The sequence below is a fragment of the Vespula pensylvanica genome, chromosome 18 (assembly GCF_014466175.1).
Source record: "Vespula pensylvanica isolate Volc-1 chromosome 18, ASM1446617v1, whole genome shotgun sequence".
In the NCBI taxonomy this organism is placed as follows: Eukaryota; Metazoa; Arthropoda; class Insecta; order Hymenoptera; family Vespidae; genus Vespula; species Vespula pensylvanica.
This window is the reverse complement of record NC_057702.1, coordinates 39-22343: the sequence shown is the minus strand read 5'-3', so window position 1 is coordinate 22343 and position 22305 is coordinate 39. Positions and strand designations below refer to the sequence as shown.

Sequence of the window (22305 nt, the reverse complement as noted above, 5' to 3'; positions counted from 1 at the left end):
TTAAATATGTTTTAGATAAAAATAACTTAAAATTCTATGTATATAAATCTGTTTGCAATGCATACCATGCATAAAAATCTTATCAAGATTGAATGTACATAGATTATAAATTTTTATGTGTAGTTATTAAACATAATATATATTAATCAAAATATGTTTATTGTTTTATAGATATAAATATTCTTTGATAAAAATTTAATCTACACATAAAACAACCTTGGTAACCTAAAATGGAAAATATTATACTAATAAGCTGGCTGAACAAGATACTACTGTTATTCTGCATAGCAAGCATATTCTTGTGTTTAATTATTCAACAATGGGTTGGAGTTACATCTGTACCTATATATATTTCACTTTCATGGATTGCATTTGTCATGATTGTGTCAATGTGGCTTAGCTGTGTTTTACTTAGATTTACATTAAAGAGAACTGTGCCAATTAATATAGAATTTGTAAAAAAATGGATTTATAAAAGATTACCAAAATATTTAGAATTAGAGTCTTTAAGTACAACAGAAAAACATAACATTTCAGAATTAGAAAATAAATGTAATAACAAAGTACATATAAAAGCTATCAATCTAGAAAATATGAATAGCTTATCTAGTGGAGATTCCTTATTCAAAAAAAAAATTATATACGTAGATGATATAATAAGAAAAATCAATCTTGACTGTATAGATGTTTGGTATAAAAATATAAGTACTGATAAAGCATTTCCTAATGAAGCCCAAACATTATTGAAAATGTTATTAATAAAAATATTACAAAAAGTTAATTCAATAGATAAATTAAAGCTTGCTAACAAAATGGCTGATGTAGTATTATTACATTTGAAAGAATATCGTAGGTAATTATATCATGAATCTGATAAATAATATCTTATAACACCATCTTCCTTTTCTTTTATTTCAACTTTTTAAATATTTTACAGAGCATTGCGTAGAGTTGAAAAGGGTACTTCTACAAATCTAGAAGAAGCATACAGATGCTTACATCCTGGTTCTCGAAGTGTATTAACTTTGGAACATATATTTCATCGTCTAGTTACTGTTTTAGCTCAAGAATTTTTACAGTGGGAACTAACTAGTTCGCTACCTTGTAAATTATTAGTATCTATTTTAGCCAGAAAACTGTTGACAATGATACAAACAATAAGTTGTCCTAATTGGATGTTTGAAAGTTTATTAAAGTTACTGCAGAGTATACCAAAAGAAGCCAGCGAACAGTGGACAAAAGATGATGTAAATACAACATACATAGACATAAAATGAAACAATTCACCAAGTAATTTCTATCAATTCCAGGGAACTGTTTCTGTAGGATTGAATGACGGTATGACATCTGCAATGGCTACAGTAATTCCACATCCTCTATTGCAACCTGCGCTTTCTAATAAGTCAATGACAAGATTTATGCAAGCAAATCAAAATTTATCTTTGCCTATTGATCTTGAAAAGCAATCTTTAAGTTTGGAAGGTTTATCAGTACAGCATAGAGGTCTTTGGGCAGATATAAATATATCAGAGGTAGACTCGGAAATTGATACTAACAGAATATCACCAATATATGAAGAACCTACAGATTTTGCAACAACTATTGCAAGACTAAGAAATTTATTACAGCAAAAGTCTACTGCAACAACACCATTGTAAGTTATGAATGCTTTTATAATATTTATATTATTCATTTAGAATTTATTATTGCAGACGTACAGAAGAAAAATCCTATGTAATATGCGAAGCTAATCAATTTATAAATTTATGTATACCGTGGACGGAATTTCATACAACAGCAGATGGTTCACAGCAATTATTATATTGCATTCAATTTGATGATGTTGAACAACGTGGAGTAGATTTATTTGAAACTACAACTGCCACAGTTAAAAGACAACATTCTGACTTTATTCAATTACATACTTCTCTAGAAGAGGTAAGATTACGTAGAATTTAATAAATTGAATCCATAAATTAATCTATAAATATAAACTTATTTATTTTTTATAGATACCATCAATAGCCAGTATTATGTCAGAATTAGAATTACCAGAAGGTGGGCGTGTTGAAATGGAAACTTATTTACGAAATCTCTGTATACGTTTAGCCAATGAATGTCCAACGCAATTAAGACATTTCTTGCGACCAAGTAGTAACGCAGGGAAAAAAGCAGATATAGTTGCACCACGATTTGATAGATTTTTAGCTAAAACTGTCAGTGGAGTATTTAATACCTTAAAAACAGTTGTACCTGGATTTGAAATAGATTCAGAAGAAGAAGTTATGCCATTACCAACATTGATACCCTTATCTGATATACCATGGAGATTCGTAGAAGATATTAAATCAGTGAGTGGATATATTATTGTCCTATGAAGTAATATAAATTATAAAAAGGATTATAAAATTATAATACAAGATATATTAGATTATATTATTATTGCAGAAAAATTTAGCATACGAATTGCAGCAATTGGTGGCTGAAAGAATTGATTATTGTTCTGTAGATACAGCATACGAAGCAGTTGATAGTATAGAAAGCAGTGGAGATTCTGAGTTAATGGCACATTGGTGGGATATAGTTAACACCCCTTACGATGGTAAGAAAATTTAATCAATTATAGTTAATCTATATTAAGAAAATCTATAATATTTTATACCTTATAGAAGAAACGGAAGAATTAGATTCGAAATTATCTTTAACATGCGTTGTTATCGATTTAATTTGTGAAGTATTGACTGGTATTGGAAGTAATCATGTGTTACAACAAGAAGCTGTTGTTCGATGGGCTAAATTGTTATTTGGAAGTGTCACTGAACCCCTTATAGAGGTAATTCTTACGTAAATATATAAAATATATTATATACATAAAATGTTATTATTTTTGTTATACATTTATATATGTATATATATGTATATGATTATTTACAGAAAATTATTTCGAGGTTATCAGACAATTTAAGCAATATATCATTCACATATAATTCACAAAGTAATGTCACAGCAGAATCTGTTGTACTTGTAAAGGATAAAATATTTGAAATATTGCAAAAAAAAATTCCAAATGATATGAAACTTATTTTTGGAGAGGAAGATACGCAGAAAATTCTAAAATATTTACTTACTTCATATGAAATAAGAAAGATTAATCTGGATTTAAATATGCAAATTTTAGATGTTTTGATGTCACAGTTATTAATTTCCTGTAGGATGAATCATGATTTACATTGATTGCTATATTTTTATGTAACTTGATAAAACAGAAATTTATATGGTAGAAAAAAAAAAATCAAATACTTCAACAATGTATTAGAAAGATGCTGTGTGTTAATTGCATAGTTTATTAAAAAATGAGAAATTGTGTACCTGATCATATATTTGCAATAAGAAATGCCAAGTATTTATTTAATACTATCTACTGCAGAATAATAGATAATAAGGATTGTTTATAATTTGCAAATCAGAATGATGTTTCTGTGTCAGTGTTTAATAATATAAATATTTAATGAACCATTTTCTTGCAGTATTTTGTAATCGAATTTTAATTATTTTCAGAGTAACTTCTTTTTTTAACAGGTATGTGTATTGTTGTAATAGATTTTAAAATAGTATAATTTTCTGTACTGTTATTTGTATCTATATATTTCTGCAAAATATATCTATAAGATGATTGCATTGCAATATTAATCTAAAGGTTATGATTAAGTAGTCTTTCTACAAAATATATTATATATAACAAAAAAACAGTAATATGTACATTATTATAGATTTAATGTAAAATAGAGACATATACCAAAAATCATATAATTTATGAACGGATACGAAAAGTAGTTATACGATATCATACTAATAAATGTTGCAGACCATTTAATCTTCTTTCGTTGGTTCACCTTGACCTTTTTGTTTTTCTAGCTGTGCTCTAAAATTGCAATACTATATATTAAGCAATATTTGAGAAATTATAATGATTTATAACCATCAAAAATATAAATAAAGGCACATTGTAGATGTATAATCATGGGAACAAAATAATATTAACCTTAAAATATCTATTACTTGATATATACCTTAATTGTTGATTAAAATCGTCTTCAACATCATCATCGTCCCAATTATCTTCCCATACGCTAATATCTTCATTATCTTCATCTTTTGCAGTCCAATCTGTTAAATGATTCAGCGAAATAAAGGTTATGTTTCGACATATATAAACATGTTATTCAAAACATTAAAAATATATACCTTCTGCTGGAAATTCTTCAAATTCATCGTCTTCTTCAAGTAATCCCAGATCTACTTTGACTTTATCGTTTTTGCCGTCTGTCATTTTAAAGAATATACTTAATTCAATTTCAACTATATCAAAGATCGTACAAGTTATACGAATCACGTTACAGTTGTACATCTGCGAACATAAATTCCGTATGGTGGGGATTCCCCCTCCATGCGCCCAAATTTCCCTTTCCATCATTCATATATTTATCTCTTCGTACTTGCTGTGTGATAATAGTTTCGTAGTGATATGTTATAATGACTTGAGAAATCAAATGTGTTAGAAATTAAAAAGTCACGATATTAATTAATTATTAAATTAAAACAATTATTAAAACAAAAATCGTGAATACGTTGCACATTGTACAAATAATCTACATAGATAGCATTACTCGTAATGCGATTAAATATGTGTGTTACATTACTACAGTTCTTTGAGGTTATCTATGTACAATATATTTTGTATTCGGAGAAAGAGTACTTGTAAATATTGTTGAAGGAACCAAGTCTTTTCTTTTATGTGCAGAATATGTTATGTATATATAATTTATTAGTATTAATATATATGTATCATTTATGTGTTTGTGCATTCCAACTATATAGTTTTTATTTTTCACAAAATAGATTATATAATATAAATATATTACATTTAAAAATAAGTTATGAATTTAATAATGTTATATAGCAAGCAGATCTATAATATTTTCATGCACGAATAAATTCATATATTAAACATCTATATATTCTAGCAGAAACATAGATATTTCTCTAGTTTTGGAATACCTTTATTTACTTTGTTTATTAATAAACAAATGCCTAGTGCTTTGTACTATTTGAGCATATGTAATACTATCTAATAATGAGCATATAATAAATAATAATACTAAGATTGCAAAAGATAATACTGATAAATATTTATCAGGAATGTTGATATCATTTTTGTTAATATCTATATAAAGTCAGCTAATTTAAAACAAGAAAAATGAGTATTTTTTATGCAAATATCAGCACTAATTTTTTATATCTTCTATATCTTGATAAGAATATAAATGTGATTATATAAAATGATTTTTTTGAAGTTTGACATTCATTTTAAATCTACATTGTTAATATTTCACAGACTTGTAGCTTTGGTTTCACTATTTTTTCTATTGTAATCCATTAAAATTTGCTTTCTTTTAATAAAAGCTTTGAACTTCTGGACTGCAAGATCTTGATGAAGCTGGAGTATTTATGTCCATACAAATATTTGTGTTACAAGGTGGTTCTCTGGGTTCCGAAATTTCAACTTTTTGACTTGTTGAGGTTTCATCATTTCTTATTGCGCATATTATATCAGTAAGAGCAACTATATAATTTTTGGCCAATGTGAGAGTTTCTATTTTTGAAAGACGTCTTTCCTTAGTAACATGTGGAATTACTTCACGTAGAGACTAGTGTAAAAAGCAAAATTTTAGAATATTACAAATATCTATATTATAAATAATTTGAAAATTTATAATAACAAGAATTACAAAGGAAATCAATATTTACCTGGAACGCATCATTCAAACTATGCATTCTCATTCTTTCTCTTTCATTACTTTCTAATCTACGAAGTGTCCTTTCTTTAGATGTAGACGCTCGCGGAGACTTTGATAATTTAAATTTTTCTGTCTTTCTTGATGGTCGACGTACTGTACCACTATCTTGTACTCCTTGTCCAGTCCACTTTGCTTCCCAATTACTTTCACTCGTTACTTTAGATCTCATTATATGAAGCAACTGTATTATCAAATGTGCGTATAGTCAATCTACACTCATTTATATAATTAAAAATGTATTTACCTAATGTAAATATATTTACTTGAAATATTTATGAGTCCAATTTAATATTCATTGTTATTGTCAAAAGAATAAAAGATCGTATAGATTAATATTTTTTTACAAATAGATATATTAAGTGAAAACTTAAATATATAATGTATATGCAAATATTTCTATACTAAAAAATCTATTATATTTTAATTAAATTACTATGTATAACAAAATAGATTTTTATTATATACTTGAAAACTTGCTAAAATTATTAAATATATGATGCACTATTATATAATTTAAAATATATACATTTTTTAAAAATATGTATAATTTTATTTATTAGATAAAAAATTATTTGAAATTGCCAAATTTTGAAATCACAAACCGAAGGAGACTATTTATTACAAATATTATAATAAAACATACCTTATATTTTATTAAGTGATCTTTAACAATTTGAATCGCTGTTCGAGTACCGCGTGTACTTGTTGAGCCACGCTGGAAGACTGTCGTCGCGACGTCGGGGTGCGGTCGGCGCCACCTTCCACCCCCCAATATTGCACCACCTACGGCGTGGCTAATTCTTCATCGTTAAATACCAGAATATCTTTTTAAATACTATTTATTGATAGATCACAGAAACCAAAATTTAAATATTTATAATTTGTTAAAATTTCAGATAAATTAGACCGATCGTTGTTTTGATAAGCAAAAATTTATGTTACATATGAGTAAATAATCTAAAAAAATCAAAAAGAAATCAAATGAGTTAAATTTTAAATAATGAGCTCTTAGATACAGTTGTTATATTTTTTATTTTAAGTTTTTAAACTAATTTCCTTTCTCTTATAACAAATTCTTTATAGCGCGAATAGGAAAAATTTTTTAAAGAATTTGATTTTACTTCGAAAAATAAGGAGGATGTATTTGAACGCACACCCAGTATATATTATAGCGTTTCGAATCTCTACATGTACGTTGTATATATGTGAGCGGCTACAGGTGGGCGTATGACGTAATTCGCCCACGCGGAATCTTCTATTTGCTTATTACCGCTTTACCACTAACTACGCCAGTCAAGAGCATGTATTAAGAAAAGGGTGCGCGTGTTATATCATGGATGGTTTCAGTTTTTCAAATCAAATCAATTTTATACCGTAAAATAAATTAGATCTTAATATAGTTCAAGAAAAAGAGAAAAAATTGATAAATATATATGATAAATATCTGAACATTGTTATATTTTATTAAATATTTGGAAAAATGAGTAAGATAAGCCAGAATGTGATTTGTTCTTTCCAAAGATAAAATCTATAAGATCTTTAATTGTAAATTTATTTAATTGTAAAATTTTAATTTCAACAAGCTCTCGCTGGAAGAATATGCTTGTGAATTACATTATATTTCATAAAGGACAAAGAAAAAAAACTATTGAGATCTATTATTATTAACAAACTATTTCCAAGCTTTAAAAAATATTTTATTTCTTATTCTCCAGTTTTACATTTACCACAACACGTATTAACACGTTTCTCTAATTCAAACTCCTTATGGTTTGGAGTCCATGGGCCTAAACTAGCTGCAGAATAAAAATCCATAGGATATGCTTGATTTCTATCGTATTCAGCCATCTCTAGAGCGACCGCACCTTCATAGGGTGTAAGAAAAGGTTTATGGAAATTAATACCCCAATCAATGCTGAGACGTGGACATGCAACCTTAAAGATATGAAAAATTACCTTCTTAAATATCATATTTTAACGAATCCAGAAACAATGCTTAGAGGAGCTAATGAACTTTTTAAAATTACTTTTGAATTATATACCTGTATAAAACTATCTACATTTTTGAATAATTTAATTTTATCTGGGAATATCTCTGAGAGTAAAATAATAATGCTTTCCTTCCTTAGAGCTTTCAACTTATTTTGTAAATGATCCACAATTTTCGGATGTCCCTGCCGACCTAAAGTCCCAAGTATCATTCCAAATATTTTAGCACTCTTTGTTAGATTTATCGACAAGAGTCTTCTTTCGCGCATTTCTTTGTGATCATAGAATTCTTCTGTCATCTTTTTTTCATAAGGATCATATCTGAATGCTCGTAAATTTGGATTTGCAATCATAGCAGCTTCAAGATGAAATCTACCATCTCCTATATAAACAATAGCATCTGCACAATGTGTTTGCGGTGCAGTGCAACCTAAAATCTTTAATAATGATTTATATTAATTTAATATATAATATCATAATCTACCTAAGAGTGAAAGAAGAATAGAAAATAGAAGAAAAATCACTTCGCCTGGACTCAATGGTTTACTCTGCGGTATAGAAACTTCATATCCATTTTTTTTCAATTCCGTTGCAATAGCTTGTAACGTTCCTACAAACTGTATTGTACTAATGAGTGATATTTTTGAAATAACTAATAAAGTAGCTTTAATGCTTTCTATACAGTGTACAATGTCAATACTTATATTAACAAATACATATAGAACTTTTATTCCAATAGTTTGATCAATTGGTATTAGACAAGAGTGTCCATAATGAATCATAAAATCTGCATCTAATGCCTTAGCTGTGTAATCATCTATGCAACATGCACCTAAAAAAAAAACAAAGATAAAATGGTAATAAAATTAATATTAAATAATATGTATATATATATATATATATATATATATACACACACATATTTATAATTATAATATTTTACCATACGTCACATCACCCATAATAATAGTTTCTGCATCAGTAAAATTTTCAATAATATCAGCTATAGTAGTTGCATACATTAATAATCCCTCAGGCATTTGCAAAACGACTTTATTAGCTTTAGTTTCTCTGATTCTCCATATAGATTTGTGTATTTCAAAGTTGTAATTATTAGGCAATGCTGCAATGGCTGCATTCAATAAAGGATCATTTAAAAGTTCTTGTGGTATCTTATTAACTTTGATTGGGGCTTTAAATACTTTGCGAACTGGTTTTGCCCTAATTACAACAGCAGATTCATATTCTGCAATCATGATTATATTTTCTCCTTTTATTAAAAAAATTATGTTATCATTATAACTTGGGTCATATTATTTAAGTGCAATTTTTCTTGTGTTCATTAAACAGAGCAGCTATTAAATCTTAGAGGTCATTTTTGTAAGCACATTATTTAAATAGAAATGTTTTTAATTAAACTTCTTCGCTAAATTATTATCAATTCTGAAATTATTAAATTTTTATTTATAAAAATTTACATCACTCTACTCATGTTTTTGTAAACGTTGGTTATGATTGAATATAATTACCAACATAATAACGGTATGTGTTCGATTAAACGTCAGTACTTGCAACTTAGTCTAATTAATAACTAGAATTGTCAACTTAATAATTATAAGATTTTCAAATGATTATTACGGATGGTAATTCGTGTTGTAATTGACTTTAAATCCTGATCATAATTGTAATGTAAAACGAAAGTTGATTTTGCTAAATTTTGATTGGATAATAGTTATATTTACATTAGTATGGTCCAATCAGAACCTCACGTGGAGCATTAATTTCTCAAGCATAGACATATATAAATATTCTTATTATTATTTTTTATCTATCGCTCCTTTACGTATTTTTTCATATATGTTTAATATTAATGACAAAGATAGAGATAATCGATTTGAATTCTTATGATCATAATGATTCATAATATTAGGAAAAAAAAATTCGTGATCAGCTAAAGAGAAGGAATTTTGTTATTTGCTATTACTCTTATATTCCTTTACAGGATTGGTTGGATTTAACTTGATCTGACTCTTGCGTGTCAGCTTCTTGTGTATGTCACGTATAGATCATATGGATTACGATAGTCGGTGCGACGTCGATTTATATATATCATTTTATTACAATAAAATGAACTTATAAAAATGTATAAATATATAACTGTTTTGGAGTGATAACATTTTTTTATGTTTTTCTTCTTTTTTTTTTGTCTAACAACAATTCTTCAAAATCAATGACGCATAAGCCATTTGTAGGATGATACACAGCATCATTAATGTGACATCAAATCTGTCACGCTTACTGTACGCGATTTGAAGATATTTAATTGTTAATTTCACAATTTAAGAAACGTCAGTGAATACATTACTTGATGTTCCAATTATTTCAAAAGCTTAATACATTATAAAATGTTCGTGATCACACAGTTAATTTTATTTGCATAAACTGCATGCGTAATTTTGTCGATATAACTGGTTGAATCAGTTAAATTTTTTAACTATAATGTGCGTTAGTATTCTTAAAAGAAAAAGTAAATGGTTTAAAGAGAAAATTTTTGAAAGAAATCATAGTTATTGAAATGTTCAGAACATTATTTTTACGTGGTGTGCAAAGAAGTGAGATTTCTACGGTTGTTTCGTTTTAACTATGTAATTTATCTACGTGCACCTGTAACGTCCTATAGCTTACATTTTGTAGTGATTTTATACTTTCAAATTTGACACTTCCAAAGATGCTGGAAGTAGGTTTACGTGTTGTGCGTGGTCAAGATTGGAAATGGGATGATCAAGATGGTGGAGAAGGTCATGCTGGTACAGTAGTAGAAATTGGCAAACCACCATCTGGAACTTTAGCTTCTAGTCCTAACCCTGCTGACAGAACACCTGACAAGACTGTTATTGTTCAATGGGATCATGGTTCTAGAAGTAATTATAGAATTGGATATCAGGGAGCTTATGATTTACTTGTCTTTGACAATGCAGCTATTGGCGTAAAACATTATAATATTATTTGTGATGGATGTAAAAAGCGTGGTATAATTGGTATGAGATGGAAGTGTACAGAATGTTCTGATTATGACTTATGCACGCAATGTTATATGGCAGATATACACGATTTAACTCATACTTTTCAAAGATTCCAAACTCCTACTTCTATAGAGTTAGTAAAATTTAAGTATAAAAGCATATAAAGTTTAACTCATTGACGGATTTTCCTTTTTTCTATTTGTACATATTTTTATAAATTTATGTTATAATAGAATACATCTTAGTGCAAGAGAAGGTTGTACCAAAATACCGTTAAAAGGTATTTTTATCGGAGCAAAGGTAATTCGTGGACCAGACTGGGAATGGGGAAATCAAGATGGAGGTTCAGGTAGATATGTTTTAATGGTAAAATATTTTGCAATTTATATGTATGTGACATTCGCTTAATATAATTTTTATTTTGTTTTAATAGGTAAAAGTGGAAGAGTTATGGATATTCGTGGTTGGGATAATGAGAGTAGTCGTTCAGTTGCTACCGTTACATGGTCCATAGGAAGTACAAATGTCTATCGACTTGGCTATAAAGGTTGTGTAGATTTATGTTATATAGAAGAAGCCACTGCTGGTACCTATTATAAAGAACACCTTCCACTTCTCGGACAACCTGTAATAGCATATCCAGATAATAGAAATGACTCTATATTGAACAGAGGCAGTACTCCTAATGTTGTTGTTTCTAGTCTTCGTCATTTGACATTTAACATTGGAGATAAAGTAAAAGTTTTAATTCAGGTTGAAGCTCTCAAAGAAATGCAAGATGGTCATGGTGGATGGAATCCACGCATGGCAGAATATATAGGGAAGGTATTGCAGAGTAATTACATTAATCCTTTGTTAAATACTTACATGTAATGTGTTAATGTATCGCCTAGATCGGTACTGTTCACCGGGTAACAGACAAAGGAGATATTCGTGTACAATATGAAGGTTGTAATAATAGATGGACATTTCACCCCAAAGCTTTAACAAAAGTAACAAGCAAAGATATATTCTCTCTTGGAGATATAGTTAAAGTAAAAAACGATTTAACTACGGTAAAGCATTATCAACGAGGACACGGAGAGTGGATAGACGTAATGAAAACAGTGCGTATTCGTGAAATATCGTTTCTTCTTTCTATGATACTTCTATTATATTTCTATTATATATGCAATATTTGTACACGCAAAGATATATAATTTGTTCTTGCAGTTTACATTACTTTTCGTGCGGGGGATGTATTCTTTACATAAATTGTTGGTGATTTTACAGGCTCTTGGAAAAACTGGAAAAATAATAAAAATATATTCAGATGGAGATTTGCGTGTAGCACTGGACGGTCATACATGGACATTTAATCCTTTGAGCGTATCATTAATGCCACCTGGATCACATAATGTACCTGTTATAAATGAAGACGCAGATAGAAATAGAGATCGATCAGGTATAATTTAATATAAAAGTAGTATGAAATATGAGGTGAAATATAAGACAGAGAAGTATATATTCAATCAACACTTTTGTTTTATCATATAGCCGGTGTAACAGATAATGAAGTAGAAAAATTATTACGAGATGCTGCGAGAGGCGAGGCAGGTGTTCATGCAGTAAGGGAATTTTTAAAAAAATATCCTGGTAGAGTAGATGCTCGAGCTGGTGGTCCTGGCGGTGAGAAAAAAACCTGTCTACAAGTAGCCGCGCATCAAGGCCAGCACGACCTTTGCATACTTCTTCTTGATGCTGGAGCTTCTTTACGAGCAATTGATGAAGATGGTGATACTCCGCTACATTATGCCGCATTTGGGTAAGACAGCTCTTGTTTTGATTATGATCGAAATAGGTTTGAAAAACAAAGAGTTAGTCTATGAATAATATGTTGTATTGCTTATTTTTTCACAGCAATCAACCAGAAATAATGGAATTACTTTTATCGCGAGGTGCGGCTATTAATGCTGTAAATAATGGTAAATGCAGTGCGCTGCATGTTGCTGTAAATAAACAGCATGTTCAGTGTGTAAAAATATTGTTACGTTATAATTGCGATGTGAATCTACAAGATTCATACGGAGACACGGCATTGCACGATGCCATTGGAAAAGATGCACTTGATATTATCGATGCTCTTTGTGCTTGCGAAAGGATAAATTTTACTCTACGTAATAAGCGTGGTTTTAATGTTCTACATCATGCTGCCTTAAAGGGTAATGCACAGTAAGTATGCAGTAAATCGTCGTTTGTTTATATCATCACCTGATTCTTGGTTGTTTAGATTTTTCAACTTGTGGATATAAAGTTGGTTACCGTTACTGGTTTATTTGTCTAGTGCTACGGAAAGACTTGTGACACGAGCACGGCATTTAGTAGATGTGAAGAAGGAAGATGGTTTTGCAGCATTACATCTTGCAGCATTGAACGGTCATAAAGATGTGGCCGCTACGCTTCTCTCTCCAAATGGCGGCTGTGCAAAAGTAGATCTACGTAATAACAGACGACAAACAGCTTTACATTTGGCTACTTCGCAAGCACACTGGTCTCTGGTAGAGCTACTTATCGATTATAATGCAGATATTACTAACACGGATGAAGACGGAGATACAGCATTGCACATTGCTGTGGCCAAAAGTCCAAATCAACCATCAACTATACCGACGCCAGAAAGTAGCCAAGATTCACCTATTATATATGGGGTACTATATTATTTATTATCAAAAGCTTATTTGTTCCTAGATATGTAGAAGATTGTTATAATGCGATACAACGATAAAAAATCGTGGTTTGTGCAGATTTGGCAGACTTTGACAAGACAAGGAGCAAAATCTGAATTAGCATTGGCTTGTTTTCTGGTAAGCGTAGATAAAACTCGTGCACTTTTGGAACACGCAAAAAATTCGAAAAATAAGACTCCTTTGGATCTTCTCAATGAGGATTCACAGGTTGGAGTACTCACAAAACTTCTAAAATCCTATGAATATCAAAGCAACAATGCTCAACTTGAGTAAGTAAATTTTGATATTTTTCTTTTTAATTTTTTCACACATAATAAGTAAAATGATTTGTATCACCGACCAACATTACAGAATAGGAAATAGTTCATCGTCTGGTTGCGCGGAAGCAACGATACATCATAGAACTGCCACATCGGAATCAGAATTATCTCGTGAAAATGTCAAAATTAATTCTGCCGATTCTGCTGAATGCTGTGTTTGTTCACAGTTTCTAATTAACTCGAAAGAAGAATCTCGATTTGATCCTAGTGGTAGTGTTCCTTTTGTTAGTTGTCCACATTGTAGGCACAAGCCAAACAAATCACAAATAATTCAAGGTAAGATGCATTGAAATAATCATATTGCCAAGTTTTACAATTTGATAAACATTTTTAAAGGAATAAATATATATATATCTATATATATATATATATGTATTCGTAATATTTTTGTCAGATGACCCAACAGCGATGGCGAATGTACCTACAATTAAAACGGATAAAAAAATAACAGACGTTTCATTGGATTATAAAATAAAAGAAGATAAGAGAGATGAAGAGAAGGAAAAGGAAAAACACCTTGAACGATTACGTTATTTGGAAACTAGAGTAGCTGATCTCGAAGAAGCGAATATGTGTAGTATTTGCATGGAACGTCGTCGTAACGTTGCGTTTCTATGTGGACATGGTGCTTGTGAACATTGTGCAGCACCGTTAAAAACATGTCATATGTGTCGTAAAACCATTACTAAAAAAATTAATCTGTATTAAAGATGAAAGTTATGAAATAATTGCAAAGAAAACAACATGAGAAATTAAAAAATGTCAGACTCTATACAAAGATAGAAAAGATAAGTAGAAGATTAAGTTCCTATTTGGGACTGAAAATTATAACTGAAACTCAGTTGAATTTCAAATATACGTTTAGTTTGAGGCATGTTTCTTATTTAAAAGAAATATACAGGTAAAATCTGGCCTTTTATGTATTTTTACCCATAGAAAAAATCTAACTTTTTATATTAATATGTAAAAGTAATAAGGTATTTTAAAAATTGATTGGTAATCTATACAATGAATTTTAATATTGCAATATATGATCAACATAATTCACATTTTTACATCAATTCAGTGAACAAAATAAAATAAATTTATCATATATATTATTGATTTACAAAAATAAGATTAATTTGTATGAAGAGAAAGAGAGAACGAGAGAGAGAGAGAGAGAGAGAGAGAGAGAGAGAGAGAGAGAGAGAGAGAGAGAGATTGAGAAGGAGAAAGAGAATTTTATTAGTTATCCTTTTACCTATCGTAGGCTTTTCTATCATCGAATATATACAGTGTGAATACCATAGAATGACTTATTGTTAGATAAGTAATTATAATGTAATATTTTAACAATATTTTAACTTTACTATGTTTTTACGAATGTATGGAATTTATATTATGCCTTCAATAAATACTAATTATTATAATAAAACGAATGTGAATTCAAATACAGAAGAAAATACAAATTGTGTTTTGCAATCTTTTGAATTATACATTACGTATGCATTTTCCTCCAAATTATGCATAAAGACTCCAATTGATTATATAAGATAAAAAATAGATAAGATAGTAAAGTTGTAAAAACATACAACTTAAATTGAGTTCACATACAAAAATAATTTATATTAAGTTTATAGTTATTTTACAATTGCGATTTAAATGGTACAGCTATTACGACAAACAAACTTCTTAATATTCTGACATTTATGACAGAATTAATTACTATATATTATAACAAATAAAACTGTGCTAATAAATCATTAAGTAATGAAAAATAATGACAAGAATTCTATAAATTCTCAAGAATCATATCAGGAATTACATTTAATATTAAAAAAAACGTCACAAAGATCTTATATATATATATATATTTATTTATAATAAATAGCCGATACGTAATAATCTATATATCTCATTGAATAATAATAGAATTTATTTAACTTCCAGGGATAAATTATAAAGATTTAGAGGTTCGAAATATCCTATAGTCTTTCAGTAATAATATAAAACAATAAAACTTAATAAAGTGTATTTAATAATTGAAAAATAAATTATTAATGTTTACCATATTCATTAAATCCATTTGATATATCTATGTATATAAGTATTTAAAATTAGATGCCATATTGTCGCAAAATTTTAGATTCTTAATAGGAACATAGGACAGTACTGGAGGTCAATCACTAAATTAATAGTTATTGTCTATTACACTAGGTGGCGCTTGTTTTAGCGCTAAATTTGAACTAACGCAGAAAAACATTAAATACATTGTTAAAGTAGTAATAATGAAAAAACTTGTTACTTTTGAGTATTCAGAATGTTTTATAAACCATTTGGAATGATATGATATCATAGAAGCTTATAAAACGTTTCTAACAATTAATTATTTTATAAATAATCGATGTGACATATTAACCAGAGTATATATCACTGATTATAAGTATAATTTATTTAACTTCAGGGCATAAATTATAAACATTTAAATGCTCGAAACGTTCCAGACTTCCAGGAATAATATAAGACCATAAAACTCAAAAAGGAATACTTAATGATTTAAAAATAAATTATTAAAGTTTACTGTATTCGTTAATATATTCAATATATCTATATATATGACCATCTAAAATTCAACACCATACTGTCGCGAAAATTTCAAATTTTTAATAGGAACCTACTACAATAAAAGTGGAAATTGTTCAATAAAAAGCAAAGTAATATTATTCAGGTTAAATCGCTAAATAACACCAGATATATTAAAATAAATAAATTTATAATATCAATTCTTACGCTAGATGGCGCCACGCCAAGTTTAAAGCGTCGGTATTATGATTATTTAATATCCAGTCTAACGTTAGATAGCGCTAGGGTTATTAAAAAAAGTAAATATAGTTTTTTTTATGTATGCAACTTATAATTTTATTTATATCTGATATTTTACTCTTACGTGTGCCAACAATGGTTATATAATTTATATAATTTCATATTTAATCGCTTGTTTATAACTCATGCGCACAACGGACAATATAACATTTTTTCTGTCACTTCATCATTAATCCTTCCAATTGTGAGGGAGCGGCGATACATATATAGTTTATAACATATAGGCAACGCTATAATGTACGATACAAGATCTCATTTGTTAGACAGAGGACATTCGGTTTTTAATTATCGAATAATTTTAATTTACTAGCCGGCTGCTAGGGATATTTAATTATCGCTATCAATGTGGATTATGACGAATTTAAATTCATCGGTATTGACGTTGTCCAATGAAAAACGTTTATCTTAATCTTTTATGGTGAATCTCTGAAAAATTAATCGAACGTCGACCTAATGCTCAAGCACGACTGTCACGCTCTATATAAGCTCATGATAAAATCGTTCATTAATAAGCACACTTTATATTGAATTATTGCAAATGAACTTACAATAGTCAATATTGATAATAATTAAATTTTGTATTTATCCCAGACGGAACTGAATGATTCTATATCATATATAAAAAGTTAATTAGTTGATGAACGTGAAATATTTTCTAAAATTACTTTATAATGGCAGGGAAACGTTTTTTTATTGCAGCAATGAAAGAGGACAAAGAAAAATGTCAAAAATGTATAAAATACAGAAAATATGCATACGTTGTTACAAATCATCATTACACTATGAATGGCATGGTAATATAATGAAATTTCAACTTAAAATCGTTCAATATTATTCCTTTTGTCACGTGACTGATACATATGTATATGACGAGCCAAATCTAGCAAGAGTAACAGACAGATTAATAAAGTAATCAAATCCGTAGACTATCAGGTTATATCGATTATATTTTATATTTCATATTTTTATTTATATCCTTGAGTAACGCTCATGTATTCGTAATTTAGAGAAACATTTTTAAAGGAGAATCAATATCAGTTGACTTTTCGCAGTAGTTTTTTTAATACACCATGTTTTGAATTGTATTCTCGATGATACTATTTTTACATCTCGTTGTATAAAAGCGCACAGTTCATACAGTATATGATCGTTAATTGTGTCTTTTTTAAAATATTCTTGCGTCAGCTAAAATTTTAACTAAACGTTACGATCTAAAAATTACGAAGCATACGAAGTTTAATTATTCTACGCAGATTATTGAAGTTTATAAGTGAAATTTCCGTATTAAGATGTTTTGTCGAATTATTTATCATATTAATGTCGTTAAACGATAGTTACCAAATCCATGTTACGAAATCGTATTGTATAAAAAAATGTACTTGGTCATTGCAAGTTAGTGTTGCTGTGTTTGTGGACGTTATAAAATGCGTCTAAAATATAATTAGCGTCGTATTATTTAGGTTAGAAAATTATGATTAGTAGATATTGTCACCGTTAAAAAACTTATTTGTCAATGTCGACGTTTAGTTTTTTGAACATCGTTTAGATGCATCGTTTGCATTTTTTTAATAGAATCAGAATTGGAGTACTACGGTCATATAGAATATAAATTTATAAAGCAACTTTATAAAAAAACACGTAGAGACGAATTTTGTTTCAATGCCTTACGTATATTTTCAGATTTATAAGAATTTAGATGAGATCTATGAGTCGATAATGTTTGTAATACACGAATGAGATATGCAGGATCAAATCAAACAAAGACTTTCGCCTACTTTTCTTGTAACATTTAAATATAACTTGCATGTCCAAGTTAAAGATGTCTGCCGTAGAGGCACCACCTTTTATTCGAACCATAGAATGGGATATGATGGACAAAACAAAGTTCTTCCCATTGAGTATGCTGTCCTCATTTTCTGTACGATGTTGCCTTTATCCTCTTACTGTAATAAAAACCCGTCTTCAAATACAGAGACACAATGTTATGTATAATGGTAAGTATTGAATAAAACAAGGGATCTTTGAATAAATATAGAAAGAAAAAATTCAAGATTATTTTGTTATGGATATTTAAATTTATGTTGTATGATATAGCTTTATTGAAATATATACAGGAATTATCTAATAATTCATGCCGATTATAGGAATGATAGATGCCTGTAGGAAGATTTATAAACTGGAAGGATTTTCTGGGCTCTACAGGGGTTTTTGGATAAGTTCCATACAAATTGTATCTGGAGTATTTTATGTATCAACTTATGAAGGAGTGCGCCACTTATTAGGAAGAGAGTCTCTTTCTCTTCATATAGATTCTCGTGTAAAAGCATTGATTGCAGGAGGAGCTGCTAGTTTAGTAGGTCAAACAATAGTTGTACCATTTGATATCCTTAGCCAACATGTAATGGTTCTTGGGATCAATAACAAAAGTGGTAAAATTTATATTGATAAGGTGAGTAAAAGAATATAAGCATAGATATTTATGGAACAGAGATGCATTTGTTACTTTTATTATGATTTATTTATTATGATTGCTTTATATTGCCATGACAGTTAGGGATGAACCCATTAGGTTTAAATCTAGAGCCTGGGAGGTCGCGTGCTCATATATCTATAGAAGTTGTAAGATCAATATATCAAAGAGACGGTTACAAAGGCTTTTATCGTGGATATGTAGCATCTTTATGCGCATATGTGCCGAATAGTGCTCTTTGGTGGGGTTTATATACAGTATATCAAGGTAATTGTTAATTCATTTTAACATTTAAATTACTTATTATGTATGTGATACAAGAATTAGTAACTATTAATTTCCTTTGGTTATTATAGATGAACTTATAAAGATATTTCCAATATGGTTTTCCCACTTATTCATCCAGGCAGTGGCTGGTACACTTGGTGGTTTTACAACAACTATTATTACGAATCCATTAGACATTGTAAGAGCAAGACTACAAGTGCAAAGATTAGATAGTATGTTTACTGCATTCAAGGTTTTATGGATTGAAGAAGGACTTAAAATGTTTACGAAGGGGTTATCGGCTCGTCTTGTTCAGTCAGCTTGTTTTAGTTTTACAATAATATTAGGATATGAAACTATCAAAAGAGTTAGTATCAATGAAGAATATAAAAGTTTTATCAGGTGGTGAATTTAAAATGTCCATTCGTAGAAATGTACATTTCGATAAAATAAAATGCATTTTATTAAAAGATATATTTGCGAAAGCGCAGATGTGCACACGAACTTCTCTAGAAGAGAAGAAAAAAAAATTAATAAATACACACACATACATATATGAATATATGGGAAATAGTTGATGATTGAAAACAATAATAATAAAAAAATGAATGATAGTAGAAAGATTTGTCGATTGTACGAATATACAGAAATATTTTCAATATTTGCTTATACTCACAATGAGTGTGGAATTAATGAAATGTTTGAAAAAGTAAACAAGAAGCTACAAGTTCACATTAAGTAGACTATCACAAATATTTAATCATCTACTGCATAAAGTATTATAGTAAATTAGCATAAACAATCAGCTATACCAAAAACTTTTGTTAAAAATGTTGAGCAGAATAGACTACATATTATCGATACTTTGTCATGTTAATGAGATATCTTTTACGATAGAACATCTATAGCTATGATATTTTCTATGAATTTAATATTATATTTATGGCACATTTATTTCTATAATCACTTACACAAATAAATTGCTAATCAACTCAAATATGCAAATAAAATGATATAAATTGCAATGACATACATACAGAGAAAAAGTTGTAAATATAATGCATCTTTAAGATCAACTAACAGATTTACCATGAATTTTAAAACGTCTAGTTGGTTAAAATCCAATCTGTGATAGAGGAATAATTATTTAATATAAGTAAAATTGTATTAAATACGCAATCTTATTTCTTCTATACTGATTATTTAATTTTACTGCTCATTATGTCATAATACTCACCAAATTTCATTCTTTTTTACTCTCTATAACATAATTGCTCCTTGTGGGGGTAAGAAAAGAAATGGTATAATGTGAAACATGCGGTATACCTTATACTAATATAAATATATTAAGTATAAGTTATACTTAGAAAACATTAATCTTTGGATATAAAGTAACAATTAATTTTGTGGCAAATAAAAAAAGAATAAGATTTTAAAAATTCAAATATGTAAGTTCAGAATTTCAAGGTTGCACGACGAAAGTTTGCATGACGTTATAGAGAGTTAACAAACAATATTTCTGTTAACTATATATAAAAAATATGTATAAAGTAATTAAACATTACATATCCATACATTAACATCTTAAATACGAAATAATTATAATGTGAAATTTAATTAGTTTAGGTTTTAATTAAAAATATCAAGTTGATGCTGGTCGATGATATATGAAAAAATAATTATCTGAGCGACTGACGATTTTGGAGTCAATTTGCTGCTAGATCTCAGTGATTAAATTAGCTATATTCTCCTATGCAGATACGCTTAAATAGCAATAACGACCAAAGAGATACATGATAATGTTAATGAGCTTTCTTTCTATAGTCATCGAACTGATTAATTTTCATAGTTTGCACAAGCAAGGTATGGTTAAGAGTTTTTAAGTTTATATATCATATTTTTAATGTTTCGATATTATCATTCAATGGACCAAAAAATTAAAAGCACGAGTGGGAGCCACTGCATAAGTGACATAATGCGCATGCGTGACGACAAACTTATTTCCTTGATGTCGCTGAATCCGTCATTTTGAATTATTTCGTTGCACGTGTCGCAACCAAGCTTCGTTCTCTCGTTGATTGCAGGTAATTAGAATATTTTATTTAACGTACACCATTATTTTATATACCGAACGAATGACAAAAATGCGATTTTCGCGGATAAACTTTGTTAACGTTGATCACTCGACTGTGAATTGTAAATTATCGTCCTACGTTCCTTAACCTAACATAACCATATAAGCAATCATTATTTACGATTATATGATGGAAGAGCTACGACGTTCGCATTTTTGTCATCAATTTTATTTATTTACAATAAGAGATGGTGTTCGACGCACAACGTCGACTGGTAAGCTTTAGTTCAAAAATATTATTTATCGTCACTGTAATCTCTATGTGAACGTTTAGTTGTGCCGGCATCAAATCGAAATGAGTAATTTTTACATTTTGGTGTAACAAGATATCCGTTTAGATAATTTTTAACTTCGTATATCATATTTTTAATGTTTCGATATTTTCATATAAATAGATCGAAACAACAAACACGTGGGTAAGCCATTGTAAAGATGACGTAATGCGTACGCGCGACGGTCCATAGCTTCCTTCCTGCCGTCCAATCCGCCATTTAGAATCGTTTCGTGTTACGCCTCGCAACCGTGCTTCGTCCTCTCGTTAATTGTAGTTAATTAGAATATTTTATCTAACGTACACCGTGATTTCATATACCGATCGAATGCCGAAAAAGCGATATCCGTGGGTGAATTTACTAATATCGATCACGCTCAAC

At 29.0% G+C, this 22305-nt stretch overlaps 6 protein-coding genes across 11 annotated transcripts; 3 read left to right on the top strand and 3 right to left on the bottom strand.

Moving 5' to 3' along the window:
- The first annotated feature begins 66 nt into the window (after positions 1-66).
- LOC122635326 lies at positions 67-3869 on the top strand. Its single transcript, XM_043825420.1, has 8 exons — positions 67-853; positions 938-1247; positions 1311-1654; positions 1713-1938; positions 2013-2351; positions 2449-2602; positions 2670-2833; positions 2935-3869. Exons 1-8 carry the CDS (start codon positions 231-233, stop codon positions 3232-3234), a joined length of 2460 nt encoding a protein of 819 aa, XP_043681355.1. The 5' UTR covers positions 67-230; the 3' UTR covers positions 3235-3869.
- On the bottom strand, positions 3758-4486 carry LOC122635329 (26S proteasome complex subunit SEM1). The gene is made up of 3 exons (XM_043825423.1): positions 4246-4486; positions 4071-4167; positions 3758-3922 (listed from the first exon to the last, which is right to left on the bottom strand). Exons 1-3 carry the CDS (start codon positions 4472-4474, stop codon positions 3871-3873), a joined length of 378 nt encoding a protein of 125 aa, XP_043681358.1. The 5' UTR covers positions 4475-4486; the 3' UTR covers positions 3758-3870.
- A 482-nt stretch (positions 4487-4968) lies between these two features.
- LOC122635327 (class A basic helix-loop-helix protein 15-like) lies at positions 4969-6629 on the bottom strand. 2 transcript variants are annotated; one of them, XM_043825421.1, is made up of 3 exons: positions 6502-6629; positions 5809-6039; positions 4969-5708 (listed from the first exon to the last, which is right to left on the bottom strand). In XM_043825421.1, exons 2-3 carry the CDS (start codon positions 6025-6027, stop codon positions 5454-5456), a joined length of 474 nt encoding a protein of 157 aa, XP_043681356.1. In that variant the 5' UTR covers positions 6028-6039; positions 6502-6629; the 3' UTR covers positions 4969-5453. The 2 variants fall into 2 exon arrangements, with proteins under 2 accessions (XP_043681356.1, XP_043681357.1); XM_043825422.1 differs by having other exon boundaries at positions 5809-6068; positions 6502-6586.
- A 904-nt stretch (positions 6630-7533) lies between these two features.
- LOC122635404 (2-(3-amino-3-carboxypropyl)histidine synthase subunit 1) lies at positions 7534-9369 on the bottom strand. The gene is made up of 4 exons (XM_043825597.1): positions 8791-9369; positions 8372-8679; positions 7901-8284; positions 7534-7793 (listed from the first exon to the last, which is right to left on the bottom strand). Exons 1-4 carry the CDS (start codon positions 9101-9103, stop codon positions 7563-7565), a joined length of 1236 nt encoding a protein of 411 aa, XP_043681532.1. The 5' UTR covers positions 9104-9369; the 3' UTR covers positions 7534-7562.
- A 523-nt stretch (positions 9370-9892) lies between these two features.
- LOC122635392 (E3 ubiquitin-protein ligase MIB2) lies at positions 9893-14694 on the top strand. The gene is made up of 11 exons (XM_043825566.1): positions 9893-11003; positions 11104-11219; positions 11304-11695; positions 11764-11976; positions 12143-12314; positions 12407-12674; positions 12770-13081; positions 13194-13557; positions 13654-13865; positions 13948-14192; positions 14311-14694. Exons 1-11 carry the CDS (start codon positions 10576-10578, stop codon positions 14622-14624), a joined length of 3036 nt encoding a protein of 1011 aa, XP_043681501.1. The 5' UTR covers positions 9893-10575; the 3' UTR covers positions 14625-14694.
- Positions 14695-17499: 2805 nt separating this feature from the next.
- On the top strand, positions 17500-20697 carry LOC122635403 (solute carrier family 25 member 44). 5 transcript variants are annotated; one of them, XM_043825595.1, is made up of 5 exons: positions 17500-17575; positions 18462-18775; positions 18926-19230; positions 19332-19518; positions 19608-20697. In XM_043825595.1, the coding sequence occupies exons 2-5, from the start codon at positions 18586-18588 to the stop codon at positions 19925-19927; spliced, it is 1002 nt and encodes a 333-aa protein (XP_043681530.1). In that variant the 5' UTR covers positions 17500-17575; positions 18462-18585; the 3' UTR covers positions 19928-20697. The 5 variants fall into 5 exon arrangements, with proteins under 5 accessions (XP_043681530.1, XP_043681528.1, XP_043681529.1 ...); XM_043825593.1 differs by lacking the exon at positions 17500-17575 and adding an exon at positions 17582-17714; XM_043825594.1 differs by lacking the exon at positions 17500-17575 and adding an exon at positions 17739-18043.
- Positions 20698-22305: the final 1608 nt, after the last annotated feature.